The sequence below is a fragment of the Xenopus laevis genome, chromosome 3S (genome assembly GCF_017654675.1).
Source record: "Xenopus laevis strain J_2021 chromosome 3S, Xenopus_laevis_v10.1, whole genome shotgun sequence".
NCBI lineage: Eukaryota > Metazoa > Chordata > Amphibia > Anura > Pipidae > Xenopus > Xenopus laevis.
This window is the reverse complement of record NC_054376.1, coordinates 14,558,239-14,584,142: the sequence shown is the minus strand read 5'-3', so window position 1 is coordinate 14,584,142 and position 25,904 is coordinate 14,558,239. Positions and strand designations below refer to the sequence as shown.

Genomic DNA, 25,904 nt, shown 5'->3' with positions numbered 1-25,904 from the left:
CTTATTCTGTCGACTGGTGTTTTAGTTCTTACCTGTTAAATGGACAAGGAAGTAGTTTGATTCAAAGACTTTTCCTTCAACAACTGTCTCACAGTGTAAAAAAATGGAGTCTCTTATCCAATCAGTAGGGACCAAAATCCCTTCCTTGTTGTCCCATGTAACACGTTCTCCATCTGGAGTGATGATTTCTGAGCTTTGCTGGAAGAAATTAAAGAACTTTCAATGCTTGCACAGCTATAAATTACAACTACTGCACATATTAGTTACAATGATATGTTTTTGGGGACTAGAAATTTGGCCATAGTTATTTTAGAACTGCAGTGATTTGGGGTATGAGGAGCACAGTAAAACAAACTTTATTGACTGGCAAGGCCATACAAGCATTCAAATACACTATTATTTGGTAACTAGTGGGCTTTTTAACGCAAGGTAAGTACTCCCATTGTCAGGTATTGACTGAGGTGGAAAACCAGGCCCGGATTTGTGGCAAAGTCACAAAGGCCCGGGCCTAGGACAACAAAGACGCATGCCACCCACTAGCCACATTGATAAGAGAGCCTTACCAGGTTAATGCTCCTGTTTTCAAAGTATCTGTCCCCCTAATGAGCCTGTTTTCAAAGTATCTGTCCCATTATGGCAATGGGTGGGTTAATGGGAGGAGGGAGTGGGCGTGGCAGTTCTTGCATACTTGTGTGCATTCGTAAATGAGGGGAGCAGTGTAGGACTGGGCCGGTGGGACACCGGGAAAAAACCCAGTGGGCCCCCGCCAGCCCAGCCATGTTTCCCCGATCGGGCTCCCCCTTAAAAAAAACCTACGCTCCACGCAGGCACATGTTGCAATTAAGGTAAAAATGATGGTTGATCCCAATTTTATTAATAGGGAAAAAAGATAAATATATAGGAAGGCTGGGGTTTTTTTCCAGAAAAGGTGGCAACCCTAGTTGCAACGGAGTTCGCGCAAGCGCGCCCGAACCGGAGTTCATTGAGGGAAGCCAGGAGGGGGGCCTCAGTCACTGCCTGGAGGGGCTTTCATGTGGCAGTCCCGGTGGGCCCCCATTACTCCAGTCTGACCCTGGGGGAAGGGTGTGTTACACTGTCCAGTGATACGGCACATACATTTCTATTGTACAGCACTGTAGAATATGTTGACCCTTTATAAATACATGTTTATAGTGATAATAATTGCTTGGTAAAAGAAAACAGCTATGCAATGACGCTCCAAATTTTTATATCTGGGCTCAGAGAAAAAAAAATTGTATGGAACTAAAACACCTCCCAGGACACAAAACTACATACTTAACTGAAATATCAGTTTTAGTATAGTAAGAATAGTAAGTCTGAAATAAAGGAATGACACTACTAAATATAAAGATCTCATTACAGGTGGGACTTACCATATGGAGAGTAACATTGAGGTCTGGAATTGACACAAGGCATGGGACTCTAGTTTTCTCCTTATATACCAGCAGTGCCCCAGGAGTGTTAATAAATGGCTGCTCCCAATCTAATGACACAATAAAAAGATGTCAGATTTCAGGTTTTACAAATAGAAAGTTATTTCTCTCCTCGGGAAAAATGCTTTTCAATTTCAACGTTTTTTGTTACAGAGGTGTTGCAATTAGAAGTAAAAACAGAAAACAAACTGGATGTGGTTGAGTAATGGGAGATTCAGGGCAAAGGAAGTAATTGAGGGTTTGGAAAATTGCAAAGGCAATTATGTTTATATTTTAATAAGAAAAAAACTTTACTTATTTATAATGCCTCAAGTGCATTGAGGGGCACAAAAACATGACTTCATAAGTGCTCATTCTAAACAATGGAGCAAAGCAAATCCAGGAGGAGCTGTTTTGCTTTCTACTGGCTTTTTCTACACCCAGGAGGAGAGGGGCATACAATCATGCCTCATTGTGCTCATTCTTCAAGCACTTGTGGAAGGGGTATAGCAGTATACTCTCATAATCTACAGCTCATACTGGATTAAAAGTAGGGCACTTTGTGCAAAGCAGTGAAGAGGGGTGAAATGCAGCCCTGTACTTCCCCTGCCTTATGGAAAGCAGGAAATAAAGGAGCCACAATTTGTGCTTCTGAATAGGGTTGCCACCTGGCAGGTATTTTACTTGGGGCAGCTGGGAAATTGACAATATGTCTAGCCCCATGTCAAATTTCAAAATTGAATATAAAAAAAATCTGTTTGCTCTTTTGAGAAATGGATTTCAGTGCAGAATTCTGCTGGAGCAGCACTATTAACTGATTCTTTTGAAAAAAAATATTTTTCCCATGACAGTATCCCTTTAAGTAGGTAGTACCGTTGTAATTTATGCAAAGCTGAAACTGCAAGATCAAGGGGCACATTTACTATTGGTCGAATATCGAGGATTAATTAACCCTCGATATTCAACTATCGAAGTTAAATCCTTCGACTTCGAATATCGAAGTTGAAAGGATTTACCGCTATTCTTTCAATCGAACGATCGAAGGAATAATCGTTCGATTGAACAATTATATCCTTTTGCTAGAAAGCCTATGGGGACCTTCCCCATAGGCTAACATTGATGCTCGGTAGGTTTTAGATGGCAAGGTAGGAGGTCGAAGTTTTTTTTAAAGAGACAGTACTTCGACTATCGAATGGTCGAATTGTCGAACGATTTTTAGTCGAATCATTTGATTCAAAGTCGTAGTCGAAGTAGCCAATACGATGGTCGAAGTAGCCAAAAAAATACTTCGAATTTCCTTCACTCGAGTTAAGTAAATGTGCTCCCAAGTGCCAGTTCATGTGGTTGGAGCTCCAGCAAGGCCATGTAAGTACTCTATATTAGGTTGTAACTCTTTTCTGTGGGCCAGATTGCAGCACAGATCTGCTCTTGCACCTGATGCATATGATGCAAACTATCTGGGCACGGCATTCCAGCCATGGAACCCCTTTACCAACCACCCTCAGTACAAAACAGTAGTGGGTGATGCATAAGCAATGCAACATGCAGGGTAATTACATGGAAATTCAGTTTTTTCTATAGTAACATTGGCACATTTATATGCCACAGAACAGTATTGAAATATCTTGTTTTTTTCCGCTTACCTCTAACAAAGACATGGACGCTGGCAGCTGTAGTCCCTTTGATCCTGACATTGATAAATTTGTAGTGGCACCAGTAAGAGCCTGTGTCATTAGCCTGAGCTCCTGTCAGCCGGAACACCTTGCAGTAAGGTTTGCTAGGAATTCCCTCGCAGTCCTCCTCAGTCACACTGCGTGTATCACTGAAATTTATCGTCACTTTAGAGTCTTTCTCCTTGGTATCTGTGTCTGTAAAGCCCCCTGGCCAAGACCACTGCAGGGGTCTCTGTCCCCTGGAAATCAATATGCAAATAGTGTGTTATAAAAATTAATTATAGTAAACATGCAGCATTAATACATTTGAAAATAATTATATTAACACACAGTGGATCGTTCGATCCACTCCCTACATTTAAGACACAGTTATCGCTTGTGAATGTGAATTACCAATCCCTATATAAAGGTTAATACACCAGAGAGCCTTTTTTCTTTGGCCGGATGGCTCCAAGTGCCATCCGGCCGGCGATTTACATTCTAGCCGGCGAGAGGTAATAATTTGGGGAGATTAGTCGCCCCCAAAGAAGAGATTTGTTGCCGGCCGACATCTCCCTGAGTGTCTGTGTCCTGACCCTAAAACTGTTCCAGCACAGCTAACTAATGACCAATAGCCAAGGGTGACTTATAACAATAGCTTTAATAGTAAAAATAATATCTAGGTGGTGGTCCACAAAAGTGCAGGCAACAGATTAAATTAATTATAGAAGTAGAAAATAGAATAAATAGCCTCACATTTTAAAAAGTTATGAATAAGAACTCTGTGGGGAGAGAAGCCTGGCTTTCTGCCACTTAAGTCAAAAGGGTATGGGATATATCTCGACTGCCTCCTTCAATTACAATTAAATATAATAAGGTCCCTGAGCTCCAGCTACGAGTTCACTCCAATAACAATGTGTTGGTACAGGGTCTATGTGGATATTAGCAGTAATGCAAATAATATATTTAGTGACTGACAGATTGTAAGGAAAAAAGAGGAGAAACGATCCGAACTCGGCAGACTGTACAAAAGATTTGCCAGGATTTGCTGCAAAGCTATTTATTTCCTCCCCTTAGAATGAAATATGAATAAAAAATGGTTGTAGAGTATGGTATAAAGAAAGACTAACTAATCTTATTACAAGACGATTGATACATATATTTTAGTTAATAAATTGTCCCAATCCCATTGGCCACATAAAAATGACCATTTGTAACCATGTGTTGCATATGGGAAGAATAATCCTGAGCAAAATGGATGTTTAATTTAACCACATTCAGCCATATGTTGGTCATTCTAAGGGTCTGGCCAAACGGGCAGATTCGGGGAGATTAGTCGCCAGATCAAATCTCCTCTTCTTCGTGGCGACTAATCTCCCTGATCTGCCTTCCCCTGCCTTCCGCCGGCTAAAATGTAAATCGCCTGGGGGCAGGTAAAACATTTTAGCCGGCTGAAGGCAGGGGAAGGCAGATTGGGGAGATGAGTCACCGCGAAAAAGAGGAGATTTGTCGCCTGGCGATCTTCCCGAATCTGCCCTTGTTCCCAGACCCTTTATGATTATTCGAAATGGCTTGTATGCTTAAAGGGATTCTGTCATGATTTTTATGGTGTTGTTTTTATATTTTTTAAAATTACACTTCACTTAACTTTACAATTTACTTGTAATATAAGTGTATTTTTTTTAGTTGTAATATTGGTGTGTAGGCAGCCATCTCAGGTCATTTTGCCTGGCCATGTGCTTTCAGAAAGAGCCAACACTTTAGGATGGAACTGCTTTCTGACCGGCTATTGTACATGATGTGTTGAACTGGCATGTCCGGGCCCACAAGTGCTGCCACCAAAAGAGCCCACTACCTCAGACATGGAGGCAGGGGCATAACAAGACAGAAACATATGACACAGATTGCATCCACAGGGTCTGTTTCTGCTATAGTTACGCCACTGTACAGAGGTTCCACACCAATCTCAATCCCTCTGGCACCCCCCCCCCAACCACATACCTCCGAATTGAACCAGGTACTTTTTTTTCTTGCAGCTACCTGCCTACGGCTGAATCCAACATTGAGTCCGTGCTTTCTGATATGCAACAACAGTTTGGGGAAGGACCTTCCTCCCTTCCAGTTCCAATATTAAATTGAAAGCCCTTATATTACAGCAACTCCATCAGTACTGTTTTATTTTTGCAGATGATACTAAACTGTGCAGAACTATAGGTTCCATGCAAGATGCTGCCACTTTGCAGAGTGATTTGTCTAAGTTGGGAAACTGGACAGCAAACTGGAAAATGAGGTTCAATGTTGATAAATGCAAGGTTATGCACTTTGGCAGAAATAATATAAATGCAAGTTATACACTAAATGGCAGTGTGTTGGGAGTTTCCTAAAATTAGAAGAATCTAGGGGTTTTAGTAGATAACACGTTGTCAGATTCTGGGCAGTGTCATTCTGTGGCTACTAAAGCAAATAAAGTTCTGTCTTGCATAAAAAAGGGGACCTTTTTACCCATAAAGAGGATCACCACACCAGAGGCCACCCCTTCAGACTAGAGGAAAATAATTTTTAGAGGGTTCTTCACACAGGACAGTGAGGTTGTGGAATGCACTGCCGTTTGATATTGTGATGCTGATTCTGTTAATGACTATAAGAATGGCTTGGATGATTTCTTGGACAGACATCATAATATCAAAGGCTATTGTGATACTAAGCTCTATATATAGTATAGGTATGGGTATATATAATTTATGTGAAGGTATGGATGGGTGTGTGTATGGATGCTGGGTTTTCATTTGGAGGTGTTGAACTTGATGGTCTTTTTTCAACTCGATTTAACTATGTAACTATGTTGCCTACATAGGTGTTTGGCTACTACACCAGTTCAGCTGGCTCAGCTGTGCACTTTGGTTTTTCAAATGTGTAGGGAAATATAGTAAGACAGCATGGGAATCAGCTTTGTGGTTAGAGACTCTTAGAGACTCTGACCTAATTAAGATGGATGGCCTGTCATAGGACTGAGGGAAGGGTCTATAAGGTATAATAAATGTTTTCTTATTTTACTATAATGAATCATTAATTGTGTTTTTGCAACACAGACTTTCAGCATTTAATGCATCATCCAAACACACTTCCAAATTTAGGAACACTGCTGAGTAAGCAATTCAACTGGAAATATTGGATTATTCCCCCATGTATTGTATTCAGAACATTTATTCTGCATTTACTACCACTTTGCCTTCTGTCTTGTATTAATATGTAGGCCAATGTATATATGAATACACATTTCCTTGTTCCTGCCTACATCAATGGATTGTAATTAACCCCCAGTTAAGTAGATGTCCTGAATTTTTATGACCCAAACTCTAGTTTCTGCCTACTTCAAAGGATTACCCATCCTGTAGTCTAATTAAATGCAAAATAAAACAGGTCCCTCTAGGATGCTTTGATTCCAAACTGATATGCAGATGGGTGGTCTGACAACAACATACCCAGAGAAACCAGCTGGAGAGGGTCTTTTAAATTTCAAAAAAGGAACTGTTTGTACAGTTGTTATTGGTAAAAAGAACATCTAAAGAAATTAACTGGTTTAGCTAAAACAATAAAAATTAAGATACTTGTTTAACTTGTCTTCAGCCAATCAGAACAATTCCTGATTTTGGTCAATAGGATAGAAACAGTATAACAATGGAGCTGGTTTTTGCTGATTTAGGCGGAAAGAAAGAGAGAGAGAGAGAGAGAGAGAGAGAGAGAGAGAGAGAGAGAGAGAGAGAGAGAGAGAAAGAGAGAGAGAGAGAAGGGAAGGAAGGAAGGAAGAGAGAGAGAGAAAAAGTAGGGAGTAGAAGAATGGGCATATTGAAAAGCTCTTTTGTTCACTATACTCTATACATATAGTATATCCTATGAGCACATTTTGAAAGACCTCTGTATCATTTGTTCTCTCTCGTTTGGCTAATCTCAATAAATCGTTTAATCTCTAGGAACCTCGGTTGCATCCTTTTTACCTGGCTGTGGTAAATTGCAGAATCTACAGTTAGGTCCATAAATATTTGGACAGAGACAACTTTTTTTCTAATTTTGGTTCTGTACATTACAACAATGAATTTTAACTGTCTCTTTCTGAAATTTAAACTCAGATGCAGTTGAACTGCAGACTTTCAGCTTTAATTCAGTGGGTTGAACAAAAAGATTGCATAAAAATGTGAGGAACTAAAGCTTTTTTTTAACACAATAACTTCATTTCAGGGGCTCAAAAGCAATTGGACAATTAACTCAAAGGCTATTTCATGGGCAGGTGTGGGCAATTCCTTTGTTATGTCATTATCAATGAAGCAGATAAAAGCCCTGGAGTTGATTTGAGGGGGGGGGGGTGCTTGTATGTGGAAGATTTTGCTGTGAACAAACAACATGCAGTCAAAGGAGCTCTCCATGCAGGTGAAACAAGTCATCCTTAAGCTGCAAAAACAGAAAAAACCATCTGAGAAATTGCTACAATATTAGGAGTGGCAAAATCTACAGTTTGGTACATCCTGAGTAAGAAAGAAAGCACTGGTGAACTTCGCAACGCAAAAAGACCTGGACGTCCACGGAAGACAACAGTGGTGGATGATCTTTTCCTTTCTGAATCATTTCCATGGTGAAGAGAAAGAAAACCCTTCACAACAGCCAAACACGTGAATGACACTCTCCAGGAGTTAGGCATATCCATATCCAAGTCTACCATAAAGAGAAGACTGCATGAAAGTAAATACAGAGGGTGCACTGCAAGGTGCAAGCCACTCATAAGCATCAAGAATAGAAAGGCTAAATTGGACATTGCTAAAAAAAAAAAAACATCTAAAAAGCCAGCACAGTTCTGGAAAAATATTCTTTGAACAGATGAAACCAAAATCAACCTCTACCAGAATGATGGCAAGAAAAAAGTATGGAGAAGGTGTGAAACAGCTCATGATCCAAAGCATACCACATCTCTATAAAACATGGCGGAGGCAGTGTGATGGCTTGGGCGTGCATGGCTGCCAGTGGCACTGGGACACTAGTGTTTATCCATAATGTGACACAGGACAGAAGCAGCCAAATGAATTCTGAGGTGTTCATAGACACTGTCTGCTCAAATCCAGCTAAATACAGTCAAATAGATCGGGAGGCATTTCATAATACAGCTGGACAACGACCCAAAACATACAGCCAAAGCAACCCAGGAGTTTATTAAAGCAAAGAAGTGGAATATTATTGAATGGCCAAGTCAGTCATCTGATCTGAACCCAATTGAGCTGCATTTCACTTGTTGAAGACTAAACTTCGAACAGAAAGGCCCACAAACAAACAGCAAGTGAAAGCCGCTGCAGTAAAGGCCTGGCAGAGCATTAAAAAGGAGGAAACCCAGAACCTGGTGATGTCCATGAGTTCAAAACTTCAGGCTGTCATTGCCAGCAAAGGGTTTTCAACCAAGTATTAGAAATGCACATTTTATTTTCAGTTTTTTAATTTGTCCAATTGCAACTTTTGAGCCCCTGAAATGAAATGATTGTGTTAAAAAAAAGGCTTTAGTTCCTCACATTTTTATGTTTATCTTTTTGTTCAATCCACTGAATTAAAGATGAAAGTCTGCAATTCAACTTTATCCGAATTGTTGTTTCATTTAAAATTCATTGTGGTAATGTACAGAACCAAAATTTAAAAAAAAAAAGTTGGCTCTGTCCAAATATTTATGGACCTTACTATATATTTCCCACACTACGGATATATACATCTCTAAAAGTACACCACATGTCTGGGCAAACTATTTCACTCAATCACTCATTACTCATTATTTACCCTCTCATCTGACCCAGGGATATACAGTAATTAAGATTAAGTTCATCTATTCGTGGACATATTTTATGGAACATAACTCAAGTACTTGAACATGCATTCGTGTTTACATGACATTGAGACCACGCATTGAATCACCTTTTACGTTGCTCTATCTATTTTCTTTTTTACCAATACAACTCCTGGATGGAGTTTTTTATTGTTGAAATGGACATTGTTTGCATATATTCATTGTTTTATCTTATAGGTGCTTTTTATTTTGTTAATAAGCAGTATTTTTGTTCTACATGTATTTTTTGTGTTCTTATAAGATTTCTGTGTTGGTCAGGTGCCAAACACAACAATTTGCATATAGATTGCATTTTTAGTTATGTAAGGCTACAAATATGTCTTTCAGCACGACCCCAGAATCTGCTGAGGTTTTATTTTGAATACTTCTAATAGGAGTCATGGTGGACTTTCATGAGTAACAGTGCAATAAGTTGGCGCTATATAAATACATGTTAATAATAAAATGTCTTTCTTCCTACCAATGCTACATATAAAACAGGTTTGTGGTGTTTGTCAAAAACATATTACATATTTTTTTAAACATATGTAGGAAAGTTGCAGAAAATTACATATTATGTTTTGTTTATGCAAAATGTGTTTTTAGTACTTGAGGGGAGATCCCCCTTTAGATACAATCATTGCACACCAGCATTTGTTATAGGTGCCCTTGAACTTTCAAGTGATCTATTGACCATAGTAAAGAGATCCTATCAGACCACAATCTGTACCCTTCCAGCCAAGAAGAAGTTAAAGTGAGAAAGATGTAAAAGAGGCAGAGAATTCTAACTTAATTCTGTGCATTGATGAATTCTGAAAATACATATTTTCACAGCTTGATGTGTCCAGTATTGAGAGTTCTATTTCCAAAGAAAACTGGGAAGCTATTCAAATTCAATTCATTACAGACCTAGAAAAACAGTGCCCTGTTCTTTGGATTTGGTACAAGCTTAAATGATTAGGGTTTTTATTTATTTATTTTTACATTAAATCTTGGAACTAGTATCAGTGGGTGGAGAGCAGCAGACAATGCTTGATTGGAGAGTCAATGCATCCTACGGTAATGTTTGCTAGAATTATTTATTATGTTTAGCATCTGCTCTTTTACCCAAACTACAGAAGGATCTCATGATTTAAAGGAGAATTCAACCCCCAACTAATAAAAACCCCTACCCTACATAGTCCACCCTCCCTGTTCCCCCTCGTACAGGTGTTAACACCTGTAAATGCCCATAATCCTGTAACAACCCCTCATTGCAGAGTCAGCGCAGCTGAGCTCACAGGCGTCATCTTCCAGCGATTCTGTAATCTTCGGGTCTTCTTCCTTCCCTTTGAGACTTTCGGCGCATGCACAGCTATCACAAAGCGGAAGATTGCTCCAACTGTGCATGCCCCGATACGCTGCTTACTTTCCAAAGTTTACCGAAGAGAAGAAGATGGCGCCCGTGAGCTCTGCAACTAGGGTGTAATTACAGGATTAGGGGCATTTACAGGTGTTAACACCTGTGCGGGGGGAGCAAGGAGGGGGGACTATGTAGGGTAGGGGGTAGGAGTTTTTATTAGTTGGGGGGGTTGAATTCTCCTTTAAAGACCATTTTGGAGTCATTATTGTAATCACTGAACAAGCTCAGAAAGCACTCAGAAAGCTAATCTAAAAATGGAAATGAGATAAATGACCAGTTGAGTTTAAATTAATTGTTTTTCACACGTTGTAGGCTGAAGACTAGTACCAAAAGCCAGTCCATGTGTTTGCACCTAGCAGTGGTGGATTAATGATGTGATGCCCCTAGGCTACACTTTCCACAGGCCCATGTTCTAGGGTTCTTCCACACCAGGGTCACTGTGCACCTGGAGACACAAGGGGCCTATCTAGCTTTTGCATTTAACATTTGTATTTTCTTGGGTCCAGTTGGAATGAGTGCACTGTCGGTATCTGCTGGGAAAATATTTGGCAACCAGACAAGGCAAGGTACATGTGTGGTGTGCAACTGAACTCTCTAAGATGCACCAGGTTTTGGCGGGTTTGGACCCGTGCCTAGCAGTGAAGAAAAAATTTTATTTTTAAAGAAAAGAAAATAATAATCATTGAAAAAGATAGATGGGCCCCTTATCACTCTGGGCCCCTAGGCTATAGCCTAGGGTAGCATATTCATTAATCTGCCCCTGGCACCCAGGCCAACGCAGACACAATAGATCTGTTTCGTGCCCTGCACTTATACACGGGCCACGGAACAGCACTTTCTGGCACTAGTCCTGTTCTTTCCTGAAGCAACATTTGTCAAGGACCCCTCAGCTGAGAACAGGGTTTCCAATATTTTAAGACACTTTGAAAACAAACATCTCTTTGGTTGCTAACTTGAGCAATCCTCAGTCTTTTTGTTATATTGTTGCATTTGTCATTGCCATCCTGCCATAGTTCCAGACTACTATCTAAAGGTGGCCATACACGGAGAGATCCGCTCGTTTGGCGATGTCGCCAAACGAGCGGATCACGCTCCGATATGCCCACTCTCTCCGATATGCCCACCTCAAGGTGGGCAATATCAGGCTTATCCGATCGTGGACCCTAGGGCCCAACGATCGGATCCTAACCAACGGGAACGGGCGGTGGGATCGCGGGACCGCATCAACGAACAGATGCAGCTGCGATCCGACGAGATTTTTAGTCCCATCCGATCGAGATCTGGCCCACTTTCGGCCAGATCTCGATTGGGGAAGCCCGTCGGGGCCCCCATACACGGACCAATAAGCTGCCAACTCGGTCTGTCGGCAGCTTATATCGGCCCGTGTATGGCCACCTTTAGACTGTATTCACTAATTAGCCTTTATAATAAGCCTTCCAGCCAATTATTTGGATCTTCAGTGTGGTCAGCTCCCACTGATGTCAATGGTCCACCCCCAACCTGGATTCACCGAACTGAAAAGGTGTCAACTCTACCCACAAGGAGTGTGAAATTTTGTAATTTTTTTATTTCTTTTTAAAGGTGCCATTTGGGGAAATAACACTTTTCCTGTAGTTGGAAAAAACACCATTTGTACCTGAAAATATGAAGGGAATGAAACTTGATCTTTCATAAATCTTCCCAGATATCAAATACAAGGACACAGCACATTATAATAATTTATCATTATTAATTGCAGCATATCAAAAGGTTAGGTTCACACTGGAGTGGAACACAATAAAAAAAAATTCCCTTGGGTTCTCAATTCTTGTTACACCACTCAGGTTAATGGTATAAACAGGAAGGTCTCTTGTCACAAATCCCAATTTAGAATTAATACTGTATATATGTCTGCTTCTGATACACACATTTGGGCCCTGACCTTAAGTGCAGTTAATTAAGATGCATTGGCGATACAAAAAAAAACTAAATATCAGCATATTTGTTAAAAAAAATTCATAAATCATTTCATGATGCTGGAGTACAATTGCATTTTCTTTGAAAACATTTTCGTAAAATGTTGGCTACTAAGCTTTCACGTGTTGAAGCAATTGTGGCAGTCTTTTTAGATGATTACAAAAATAAATAAACTCATCTTGCCTTCAAAACCCATTATTCTCTAGAGATCTTAATTAATATATCAGTGTCAGTATAGGTATTAGCTCACATTTCCCAGACTTGAAATGTATTTTAGGTCCCTGTTTTGGACCCTGTATAGGATCTGGTGTTTTCAGGATAAGGTATATTTTCTGTAACTTGGGTCACTATACCTTTAAGTCTGCTTAAAATCATTTTTTTTAAAAATCTTTATTATAGTTTTTAAAAAAAATAAAGATATATGGATGGTCATTTAATAATGGATTCTTTTCAAAATATCTACCTGCAAAGATAATGCTGCATGGATCCTTAGGTCTCTCTCTGTCCAAGCCAGGAGGATTGCCGACATTCTGGCTGTGTAAGGTCCTGTCTATGTCATCCTGAAATTAGCAGCAAAGAGGAGGAGGCACAGGCAATTTTGTGATCTGACTGGCTGAAGCAATTCAGCCAATCGGATCAATGACTAGCAGAAACAGCAGGAGAAGGAGCATGTGCCGTAGCGAGTGTTACCTTGCCTTCCTACGATGTGAGTCCCCTGGCTGGAAGAGAGAGACTTTATGCAGCTCTACCTGTGCAGGTAAATATTAAAAATGATCCATTTTTTTTTAAATGAAACTAAATTGCAAATACTGCTTAAATTACTTTATCTCTTTCTTTAAAAAAAACTGTAATAATGGTGAACCACCCCTTAAATTAATTAAATAAACCAAGTAGGGTTGTTTTGCTACCAAAATGGATTCATGCAGCTTAGTTGGTATTGAGTACAAGTTACTGTTTTATTCATACAGAAAAAAAGGAAATCATTTTTAAAAATTAGAAATATTTGCTAAAAATATTTGATTTACAAAAAGCTAGAATATAGTATATAGTACAGAAGAGTGTGCACTCATCTCGAAGGTAGCAGAAGCAGCCATATCTGTTCTACAATATACCATTTAACCAGCAGCGAGTACTATGATGGGACCAACGACAAAATAATCAGCTGCTACGGCAGGACCATTTTCAGAGGAGGAATAAAAAGTAAAAGAATATTACATTAAATTAAACCTGTCTTTAATTTGCTCTGTAGGCTGTTGCTCGATCTTGTAAAGTTGCTGTTAGCATCCTGTAGCTGATACCACTTCAATTCAATCAAGAAAAAATCGAGACCAAAACCTTTTGGCTAACGTATTTTAGGCCTTTCCATCATTAAAACTGTTTTTGGATTCATTAACCAACGGTTAAACAAGGTTCACTTATCTGACATACAAAAAGATCCAGTAATATTCAACTTTGGAGACAGAATCCCAAAGCTCAAAAATCCAGGCATCTCTGTACTGTTAGCGGCAGAACTACCAGGAGTGCGGCGGTGCGATTGCACCAGGGCCCGCTGGACGCTTGCGGTGTAAATCCTCTGTAAAAAAGGAGGGTGTGCGGCCTGCACCCAGGCCCAGGAACTACTTGTTCTGTTACTGGTCAGTAGCAAGACGTTGAATAGTCAGTAAATGGAAAGGGACCATATTTGATATACAAAGCAGATGGACTTTCTGGCAGCCTTATAATGTTGAACATTTTAGCAAAATCTAAATAGGATGTTTCTCAAGAGCTGTTACCTGACTCAGATGTTATCTCCCATTAGGCTACATATCTCTGGACCAGCCAAGGGTGCTGTGCCAATGAAGCGAGTTGAGAAACTAAACTCAGGCAGCACTAGGGGTGGTAAACTTAGTAAGATTAAGATTGTGCTTATCTGTGCTAGCGTGTAGACTCGGAAGGACGCCCTCCGGCTCCAAAACAGGTGAGCAAAGGGGCCAGCATCACCCCTGGTAGCAGCTAGACCCAAAAACCCTTCACTGTTCATTTTCTGTTATCATAACCATTTCATTCTAGCAAACCAGCGTTATGCAAAGCCAGTTGCTTCATCCTGTTTTTCATGCATAATAATATTTTTTCTTCGTTTCTCTTATTGAAATCGTTGTTTATTATAGGGTATATCACCTCTCTGAGTTATTTTATGCTCTATTTTACACCCTTGCTTTCTGATGCTGTTTCAGACAAACCGTATACTTTTAAAACTGTTCAATAAAAATACACTTGAAAAAATAATATAGTTTACTTTTCGTTATGTGATTTACTTTTCTGCAAGTCAGCTTAGCCACATAGAAAAAAAGCAAATTGCTTTTGTTTCATTTTTTTTTGTTCAGTCCTCTAAAAAAAACCATGACATGAGGATCCAACAACACTTACCTGCAGCTGATGGTTAATGTATCATTTGAGTTGATGACAAATTCAGTCTCTGTGATGTTAAGTGTAGGTGGAGTCATAGAATATCCACACACCAGATCTAAAGAGGAACAAAGAAATAATTTTGACTTAGGGCTGATCTCCATGGAGCGTTCAGGACTGATTTATGGCCAGGCAATGACATGCATGCAACGTTTCGGACGTCCAGAATATAATGGGACTGATCGAAAAATCGCAGGTACAAACTACATATATCCGAATCCGACTGTCGGATGATCACATCCGATGGTCGGATACATTTAGTTTGTACCTGCAATTTCTGGACGTCCAAAATGTTGCATGCATGTCATCGCCTGGCGGCGAGTCACCCTGAACGTGCTGTGGAGTTTAGCCCTTAGGAAGATTTTTCACACAAAGGCATTTGTTTCATATCATTAATGTTTTTAGGTAATTAAAACTGAGGTTTCAGACATGTAACATGAAGTTGCCCTATTTCCCACCTGTAACAACAGACTAAAGAAACCAACCTTGCCAGAAATTCCCAAGAATGTTTTATGTCAAACGCACTGGGGTCCAGGCTCCAACATTATATAATTATGTAGATCCGGCTGTTAATTACCCTCCATGGAAGTGTAAATATAGTGCAATTCATGAGGAGAATGCAAATAGCAAATTACTCTATCACATTGGCACGGAAACTGTAATATTGAAGTTTTCCAGGAGTTGTTTCAGATCTTTATTTAGAAAAAAAACTGCAAATAAAGACTGTGAAGGGGCAGGTATGATTGCAATAGGGATTGAACTAACTTCACTACAGTTTATACAATAATAGAGCAAAGCTGTAAAGAAAACACTGCGAACATAGTTCCTTTTCGAATGGGTGAAGTTCAGCTGCAGTTTTATTGAACATATCTATTAAACAAAGTAACCCATGATTGCCATGCCATATCCAACCAAAATGCTTCCCCACAGTACCAGTCCCATTTGTTAACTCCTTTAGTGCCAACTAACTAAGAAAAGTTCAGTTGTCTATAAGAGCTCAGTATATAATCAGTGAGGAAGGACAGAATGCTGCTGTCTTAAACTTGCATGGGTTTAGTGTCATAAAGTTTTGAAGTCTGATAACTCTCTAGGTGTAAGTTCAGGGCTAGTGATGAGTGCATTTTTTTTGCCATAAAAATGATTCCCATAAACTGCAATGGGTGAAAAACATTGTTGTGCGTCCAAAAAAAAAAATTGGTATTGCCACCATGTGTGTCTAAAAAAATTGTCGCCCATAAACCTCAATGCATCTCTGCTAATTTTTGCCGTTTTGTGAATTTTCAGCGAAGGCCTTTTTAACAAAGGAGATATCCAACTGTGTCTAATAGGATAGAATTAATGGGACATTCATGTAAAATAAGGATAAATTATATTTTTTTCAGGGGTGTCCAACCTGCGGCCTGAGGGCCGCCTGAGGGCCGCATGCGGCCCAGGATGGATATGAATGCGGCCCAGTTTGAACTTCCACCAATCCAGGAAACGTCATGTTGCAAATGTCACGCACGGAGAGCGTATGTACACGGTCGCTAATTCTGTGCATGTGTGCTTTAAATTGTACATGGGGTGTGCTGTGTGTGGTTTCCTAGAGCAGAAAAAGTGGTTAACAAGTGAGTATTCGGTTACTTACAGTGGCAAGTAAGCATTCTTCAGCGGCATCGCCCCCTATGCTAAGGATATATGCAGCACCTACATTTGTGAGCAACTTTTTTCAAGCATGAACACACTAAGGGGCATATTTATCAAAGGTCGAAGTGAAGGTTCGAAGTTAAAAACTTTGAATTTCGAAGTAATTTTTGGGTACTTCGACCATCGAATAGTCCAACTTCAATTCAAAGTTAAATTATTTTTTTTTAAACTTCAACTATTCTGCACCTAAATGCTGCCGATGTGCTGTTTTAGCCTATGGGGGACCTCCTAGAACCTGTATGGAGGCAATTGGGGGAGTTTGGGAGATCGAAGGTCGAAGTTAAAAAAACTTTGAATCTAAGTAGATCGAAGTAGCGATACTTCGAATCGTACGATTCGAAGTAGGCCCACTTTGACCCCAAAAAACTTCGACCACCATTCGGTTGATCTTTTTGAATTTGAAGTTTTTTTATCTTCGACCTTCGACCTTTGATAAATATGCCCCTAAGAGTAAAATTAGAACAAAATTATCTGATGAACACCGTGAGAATTCACTGAGAATCGCAACTACTTCCATTCAACCAGATATTGATACATTAGTTTCTCAAACACAATGTCAAAAATCTCACTAGGTTTATGATGCCCTCTTTTCTTTTACTTTTAAAATAAAATAAATCAAAAGCTACCGTTAGTGTTTGTGTGTATTTCGAGTGTGGCCCCAGAACATTTTTCTTCTTCCAATGTGGCCCAAGGAAGCCAAAAGGCTGGACACCGCTGTTATAGATGATGCTTAATGATGTAATCAGTTATAATCAGTGCTTTATGATGTCATTTCTTTTACTGAATCTCATGTATTATAATAAATAATTCAACCCCCCCCATGTTGTAAGGATTTTGGAAGTCACCATGGAGCAGCATGACTTATAAAAAAGCATTTTATATGGTTATTGAACTCCTCTGGGACTTGTAATAACTTTATATTTTACAGGAGGGGGTACATCATTCCTTAAATTATATACTCACGTTGTAATCAACCTTCTTTCATTTTAAATCAAATGATCAGGAACATTAGGGGGTAATTTATTAAAGTCTGATTTTTTTTTTGGTTGGACTTTTTAAGGGGAAAAAGGATTTATTAAACCCCACTGGTGTTAAAAGTCAGAATAAAAAAGAACTCCATCTCAGACCTGCCGAGTTCACGTAGAAGTCAATGGCAGATTTCCCATTGACATTTTGAAGATATCGGCACTGGGTTTCATTCAATAATCCAAAGATTTCATGGTTCCGGGCTTCAAATCTGAAAAAGTCTCAGGTTTTGGGTGTCAAATCCGAAAAAGTTGTACGATTCAGATTTTTTCAAGATCAAGGTCAAGACAGTCTTTTCCCACACAAGAAATTGTAGTGGAAATAAATAAATAAGGGGGAAAGGTCTGTGCGGATTTAGTCGGAGTGGTTTTCAGAAACTAGTGAGAACTAGTGATAAATAACCCACTAAAAGTGGTTACTTGCCGAAGTATATTTAATAACTCTATTGTTTATTTGTAAAATAGCCTGCTGAAAGAACATATTATTATGATTATTCCAAAATTCTGTGTCAGGTCAATTAAAACCTAAAAAAAATATGTCATTTGGCAGGATATGCATGCCTTATATCCGGAAAGTGACCTTTCCTTAATTGGCTTTTTTGTTAATATATATCAATGACTTATTACTTGCACAGCAATGTGTGTATAAATGGAACTGGCACAGGAGGAATTTGACTGCAAAGAGAGCTGTTTTACATTTTAGCAGTAATTACTGGCTCACATTACATGCAGCTTGACAAGACGTAACATCTGTAAAGTTAATGAAGATTAATTAGGTTTTTTAATGTATATCGATCAATTCACCTTTCTGGGGAAAAACACTAGCAAATACAGAAAATACCAGGAATATAGGGTTACTACACAAAAAATCATAAGATAGAGCCACACAGGAGCTAAGCATAAACAGTGACATGTTCTTACATTTTTGGACAAACTGAATTCAGTTTTATAAATCCAGACATTTAGGGGCAGATTTATCAAGGGTCGAATTTCGAAGTTGAAAATACTTCAAAATTCGAATCGAATTTAATTACTTCGAATATCGAAGTCAAAGTTTTTTTTCATCGAATTTCGCCATTTGCGGTTGAAGGATTTTAGCGATCGATCACACAATTTTTCTTCGACTTCAAAAAACGTAGAAAACTGCTCTAGAAGATCCCCATAGGCTAACATAGCACTTCAGCAGGTTTAATTTGGCGAAGTATTGAAGTTGAAGTTTTTTAAAAGAGACAGTACTTCAATTATCGAATAGTCGAATATTCAAACTATTATACTTTGAATCGAATTCGAATTTGAAGTCATAGTATCCTATTCGATGGTCGAAGTATCCAAAAAATTACTTCGAACTTTGAATTTTTTTACTTCGAAAATTCCCTCGAATTCACTTCGACCCTCGATAAATCTGCCCCTAAGTTACTGATGCTATAGATACCATGGCACTGGCAGAACTTGCTTACTGTGAACCTTTAGGACACAGGGGCACATGTGTGGTTTTTGAACATATGATAAAAGGGACACAATAACTACCTGATACAAATTAAAGTGAGCAATACTTATGCACTATACAAGGTTTCATGTTATTTTATGTGTTTATGTGTGCTTTTGCATTTAAATTTGTTTAACCTTTTATGTTCACATAATATTCTTTTTATTTATTCATATACTTCCAAAATATTTCACAGAACTTTATAAATAGTATACATCTACCTTCCCAATTAAAGCTTACAATCTAAGATCCCTATCCAGTGGCGGAACTGTAGAGGAAGCAGACCCCACAGTTGCGGGTGGGGGAACAAGGGGCACGGACTGTGGGGTGGGCTTCCTCTATAGTGCCCTTGCTTCAGGAAGATTGCGTGAGGTGGGTAATTTGTTTTGGAGTGTGCGTTGAGGCCCTCTGAATATTTTTGGTGTGGGCCTGATGCATCTCTGCTACTTCACTGTCACAGTTTAATCAGGAGTCGAATAAAGATATCCTGTAAAATTTTACCAGCACCTTTATTCAAATAAAACCATATTGCACTGATAATAATTAATCATCAGAAATTTCCATTCAATGCGTTCCCTACAACTATTGATTAGGATCCACTTAACCTTTGTGTATATTTCAGAAGTGTGGAACAAAACCCCTGCAACCCCTGGGAAAGCATACAAGTGGTCATTTACAACTACAAGTGCTGTGAGCAATCTCCATGTTTTTTTCCTATAATGCAGTGTTTTCCCCAGAATTTCAGCATTGATGTGTTCGCCAGGAGAAGCGGCTCTTGACACAATTATGGTTAAAGCGTCAAAATGAATGGCGTTGCACTCAATGCCATAAATCGTATTCCGATTGCATGTGCGTGCCCAATTCTTTCAGGCTTAAATGAGAACTAAAGCTTACCTAAAGAAGTAGCTAGAAATAATGTACATTATGTTTTGGGTTTCTGTACCAGCAACCACAGACCTTTAGCAGGGAAGATCTATGTCTCCAAAGATGCCCCCGTAGCTCCCCATCTTCTTTTCTGCTGATTCACTGCACATGCTCTGCGCTGCTGTCACTGAGCTTAGGGACCCACTCACAATATACAGTACACAGAGAATAGAAATGCCACAATATAAGGCTGATTAGTAATTAATACAGATAATTACTTCATGGCAGCATAGAAACCAGCGCAATTAGCATCAGAATTTAATAAACAGCCCTGTAGCATTAGCTTATATTACAGACAAATCTCATTTACTGCTGGGTAATTTACAAGACCCCTAAGCTGAACTTTACAATATGGTGATCCCCTGTGACAAGTTTCAAGTCCTGGATCATTGCTGCTATTAAGAAGCTGAAACTTTAGGCTGGTGCAATAAGTTCAGTATATAAAATATGGCATTTTTAGCCACATTCATTTTTAGAGTTTACTTCTCCTTTAAAGGATAAAGGGCCCAGTGCAGCTCAAAATGTTGCCATTTTGGTGTATGCCTTTTTTTAAGACTCAATAAACCACATGTAAGCACTTCACAACTTGTTCAGCGTGCTGCAGTAACTTTGTATATTGTCATGGTAGTTTCTTTTTTTTTATCGAAACACATCAGTTAATAGTGCTGCTCCAGCAGAATTCTGCACTGAAATCTGTTTCTCAAAAGAGCAAACAGATTTTTTTCTATTTAAATTTGAAATCTGCCATGGGGCTAGACATATTGTCAGTTTCCCAGCTGCCCCTAGTCATGTAACTTGTACTCTGATAAACTTCAGTCACTCTTTACTGCTGTACTGCAAGTTGGAGTGATATCACCACCCTTCCTTTACCGCCCAGCAACCTAGCAACAGAACAATAGGAAGGTAACAGATAGCAGTTCCCTTTCAAAAGATAACAGCTGCCTGGTAGATCTAAGAACAACACTAGTTTAGTAAAATCCAGGTCCCACTGTGACACATTCAGTTACATCGAGTAGGAGAAACAACAGCCTGCCAGAAAGCAGTTCCATCCTAAAGTGCTGGCTCTTTCTGAAAGCACATGACCAGGCAAAATGCCCTGAGATGGCTGCCTACACACCAATACTACAACTAAAAAAATACACTTGCTGGTTCAGGAATAAGACTTTATATTGTAAAGTGAATTATTTGTAGTGTAAACAGTTTAACGTGACAGAAACATGACAGAATCCCTTTAAAGATTATAGTGATCCTATCCAGGAATGAATCATACACTGTTCAGCACCTGGCACATAAAAGCAGGCCCGGATTTGTATCAAGGTTTAAAGGCCCAGGCCTAGGGTGGCAGAAATTCAGGGACGGCATGCCGCCCAGTTGCATCAAGTAAGTTGCGCCTGTGTGCGAAGATGTTCACATGCAGGCACAAGTGGACCGGGAGGATGACACGGACGGGAAGGGTAACGTGGACGGGGAGGGGAAGGGAAAGGAAGCGAAGAGAGACGGTGATGGGGAAGGGGAGCCGGAAGGGGAGGGGGACGAGGAAAGGAAGGGGAGTGGGACACGGACAGAGAGGGGGAGGCATACGGGGGGGCGATGAGTGGAGACGGCCTAGGGGTGCCCCATTTGTAAATCTGCTTAAAGGTATTAACAAGTAAAGCAATCTTTAGACACTGCACCTATTGATGCAGGGGGGAACCTTGGAGCTACTGCCTGGTACAGAGTAAAGCAGTAGCTCCAGGGCTGCCCTGTGTTAATTTCTGCAGAAGCACTCGATTTGGGACAAGAGCCGGGAAGAAGCCCTCCTGATGCCCTTTCCAAACGACAAATCTGGCCAAAAATCAGCCAAATATTTATTGGGCACATTAGACAATCTTATCAGGCATGGAGAACATTGGCGCATCAATGGAATCATCTCCTGACTGGTCTGAATACACCTGCAGTATGAATTCAAAGGGAGGTCCAACTTTTAGTATGTTATATAATGGCCAATTCTAAGCAAATTTTTAATTGGTCTTCATTATTTATTTTTTAAGAGCTTTTGCTTGATTTGCCTTCTTCTTCTGACTATTTCAAGCTTTCAAATGGGGGTCACTGATCCCATCTAAAAAATCAAATGCTCTGTAAGGCTACAAATGTATTGTTATTGCTAATTTTTATAACTCCTCTTTCTATTCAGGCCCTCTTCCATTCACATTCCAGTCTCTTGCTCAAATCAATCCATGGTTGCTATGGTAATTTGGATTCTACCAACCAGATGCTGAAATTGCAAACTCGAGGAGAGCTGGTGAATAAAAAGTAAAGCACAAATAATGAAAAAAAAAGAAGACCAATTGTAAATTGTCTCAGAATATCATTCCCTTAATTATACTAAAAGTTTATTCAAAGGTGAACATCCCCTTTAATAGTTGGCCCAAGGGCCAAATTATCAGTTCAGTTTTGGCCATCCAGAGCCTGCAAAAAAAAGTTTGTGGATTTTTGACTGAACATGTTGTTATTTTAGTATGTATTTTCCAGAAGTCTAAAAATGATTTTATTTAATCACAGTGCCTACAATCTAATTAGCCATAATGAGAAAGTGCATAGTTGAAAAGTGCATATTAATGTTGAATATCTTTACTTTTAAAATGACAACTGAATTTAAAAAAATTAGACATCAACAGGGGATTAAAACAATAACGTTCAGTATGCAAACTATTCCTCTATCCGCTTGTGGCTTTGTTAGTAGAAAAGTCAGTGGTTAGTGTACTAATTGAAATTCTGGCGTGTTTATCAGGCAGGGAAAAAAATATCCTTCCAAATCCCATGTTATTTTATATGGCTCATTTACTGAAATGTATTTAAGAAATTCCTGCTTGATAAATCAGCTCCAGCACTGGATTTTGTGAGATTTTCTTGACACTCAATCCATCAAGTTATGTATGCTATATAATGAAGTCTGGATCGAATTAAACAAACAGTAATGCATAATATTAAGTTAAACTTTTGTTATTCATATACAGATGTACCTTTAAGTCCCAAAGAACAAAATAATATTGCCCAAGCAAAGTGCCATGTTGAAAATATGAAATGTGCTAGTAAAAAAGTTTGTGCACCTTATAATCATGTCCAGCCCACGTCTCCCTCAAAGGAGAAACAAACCCTTAATAAAAAAACCCTACCCCCCTACCCTACATTGACCCCCCTCCCTCCTACCCCCCAGCCTAGCTGCCCCCCCCCATCCCAGGCAAATGCCCCTAACTCTTTACTTACCCCTCCTTGCAGATTCCTTGCTCCATCTTCAGCCGATTCGGCGCATACACAATTGTCGAAAAACAGAAAATTGCTCCAACTGTGCATGCGTCGATTCGCTGGTCTCATTCCAAAGATTACCAAAGAGAAGAAGATGGTGCCTGTGAACTCCACTGGACAGAATCTGCACAGAGGGTTTACGTAAAGAGTTAGGGGCATTTGCCTGGGGGCAGCTAGGCTGGGGGGAGGAGGGAGGGGGGTCTATGTAGGGTTGCCACCTGGCCAGTAAAAATGATGATTGAGCCCAATGTTATTAATAGGGTAAAAGATAAATACATAGGAAGGCCGTTATTATATTCCAGAAAAGGTGGCAACCCTAAGGGTAGGGGTGTAGTGTTTTTTTTTTATTTAGGGTTTGTTTCTCCTTTAAGGAAATACTGTCATGGGAAAACGCATCAGAAGACAGCACTCCTCTAGCATAATCCTGCATTGAAATCTGTTTTTCAATAGAGCAAACAGATTTTTTATATTTAATTTTGAAATCTGACATGTTGCTAGTTTCCCCAGGTGCCCTCAGCCATGTGACTTGTGTTCTGATAAACTTCAGTTACTCTTTACAGCGTTGTGAGTTGGAGAGATATAAGCAGCCTCTCGACAGAACAAAGGGACAGTAACCAGATAACAACTCCCTTACACCTACATTGATAAAAATGCTCCCATGCTAGTGGTAGATATAAGAACAACACACAATAGTAAAAATCCAAGTCTGACTAACCCAAGTTGCATTCCTTTAGTTACTTTGAGTAGGAGAATCAATTGCTCATTTGAAAGCAGTTGCACTGTGAAGTGCTGCCTCTTTCTGAAAGCACAGGATCAAGGCACAATGACCTGAGATGGCTGCCTACACACCAATATTACAAATAAAAAATTACATTTATTGGTTCAACGAAAACATTTTAAATAATTTGGTAGAATGAATTCCTTGCACACAGAGTAATTTAGTAATAAAAACTACACCATTAAAATCATAACAGAATCCCTTAAACTCACAAATAATGATGAGCAAAATCTTTGATAGGTTTTGCAGTGATGCCCACAGACTCCAATGGGTGGAAAAAATTGTCATACGTCAAAAATAAATTGTCGCCCATAGACTCCAATGCATTTGGCAAACTTTATGCTGTTTCACGGGTCAGATTCGCCCATCAATACTCACAAACACACCTGCACTGCCTGTACCCTAAATCTATTAATAGTGAAGATCTGGGAAATGGCAGAATGTACATATAAAAAGACATTGCTGCCTACATAATGGTTCTGTATCAATGAAATCAATACAGACTTCTCAACATTAAAATGACACACTTACACAAAGTTTTGCACCCAAATATCACTTCACTAGATTTTTTTCTGTTATATTACATACACATTTTCTCCTTACACTTTCATGCTTTTTTTTTATCGGAAATATCATACCAACAGCATTGTGGTCTTCACCTTCATGATCAACACTCAGATAGTGGGTTAATGCCTGCAGTTTTGATTATTTAGGGGTTTTTAATGCAAGATCTGGCATTAGAAAATGCATTGGGAAAGCTGAGGAGTTCTTTTCAGAGGCTGACTCCATTAACCTGCAACATTACCCATAGTAGTTAAAAATCTGTGCATTCACCTAATACCATTCAAATTATGCTCATGTTCTTTTTTTTTACCCTATAACTTTTTGACTGGATAACACGCTATACTAACTTTCACTATAATTTTTAAAATACATTTCACTTTCAGCAAAATTTCAGCAAATGTGATCACAGCAATTCTGAGGGTAGAAATACTAAAAGAAATATGGGTTACATACATAGTTAGATAGTTAAATCGGGTTGAAAAAAGACCATCAAGTTCGACACCGCCAAATGAAAACCCGGCCAGCATCCATACACACACCCCTCCCTACTTTTACATAAATTATATATACCCATACCTATACTAACTATAGAGTTTAGTATCACAATAGCCTTTGATATTATGTCTGTCCAAAAAATCATCCAAGCCATTCTTAAAGGCATTAACTGAATCAGCATCACAACATCACCCGGCAGTGCATTCCACAACCTCATTGTCCTGACTATGAAGATACCCCTACGTTTCTTCAACTTACATTTCTTTTCTTCTAGTCTAAAGGGGTGGCCTCTGGTACGGTAATCCACTTTATGAGTAAAAGGTCCCCTGCTATTTGTCTATAATGTCCTCTAATGTACTTGTAAAGTGTAATCATGTCCCCTCACAAGAGCCTTTTTCCAGAGAAAACAACCCCAACCTTGTCAGTCTCCCCTCATAATATAAGTCTTCCATCCCTCTAACCAATTTAGTTGCACTTAGTCTCTGCACTCTCTCCAGCTCATTTATATCCCTCTTAAGGACTGGAGTCCAAAACTGCACTGCATACTCCAGATGAGGCCTCACCAGGGACCTATAAAGAGGCATAATTATGTTTTCATCCCTTAATGCCCTGTATTTGCTTTAGTAGCCACAGAATGACACTGCTCAGAATTAGACAACTTGTTATCTATAAAAACCCCTAGATCCTTCTCATTTAAGGAAACTCCCAACACACTGCCATTTAGTGTATAAATTGCATTTATATTATTTTTGCCAAAGTGCATAACCTTGCATTTATCGACATTGAACCTCATTTTCCAGTTTGCTGCCCAGTTTCCCAACTTAGACAAATCAAAGTGGCAGCATCCTGCATGGAACCTATAGTTCTGTACAATTTAGTCATTAATAAACAAGTTGAAAAGCAAGGGACCTAGTACAGA

General features: G+C 39.3%; 1 protein-coding gene across 2 annotated transcripts in view; it reads right to left on the bottom strand.

Moving 5' to 3' along the window:
* LOC108712628 (vascular endothelial growth factor receptor 3) overlaps positions 1–25,904 on the bottom strand; it is a 131,989-nt gene that overhangs the window by 57,001 nt on the left and 49,084 nt on the right. For both annotated transcript variants that reach the window (XM_018254935.2, XM_018254934.2), the window contains exons 2-5: positions 14,704–14,800; positions 3,077–3,345; positions 1,395–1,504; positions 33–198 (exon numbers count right to left, since the gene is read on the bottom strand). In XM_018254935.2, coding sequence (XP_018110424.1) covers positions 33–198; positions 1,395–1,504; positions 3,077–3,345; positions 14,704–14,800 — 642 coding nt within the window. The remainder of the gene's footprint in view (positions 1–32; positions 199–1,394; positions 1,505–3,076; positions 3,346–14,703; positions 14,801–25,904) is intronic.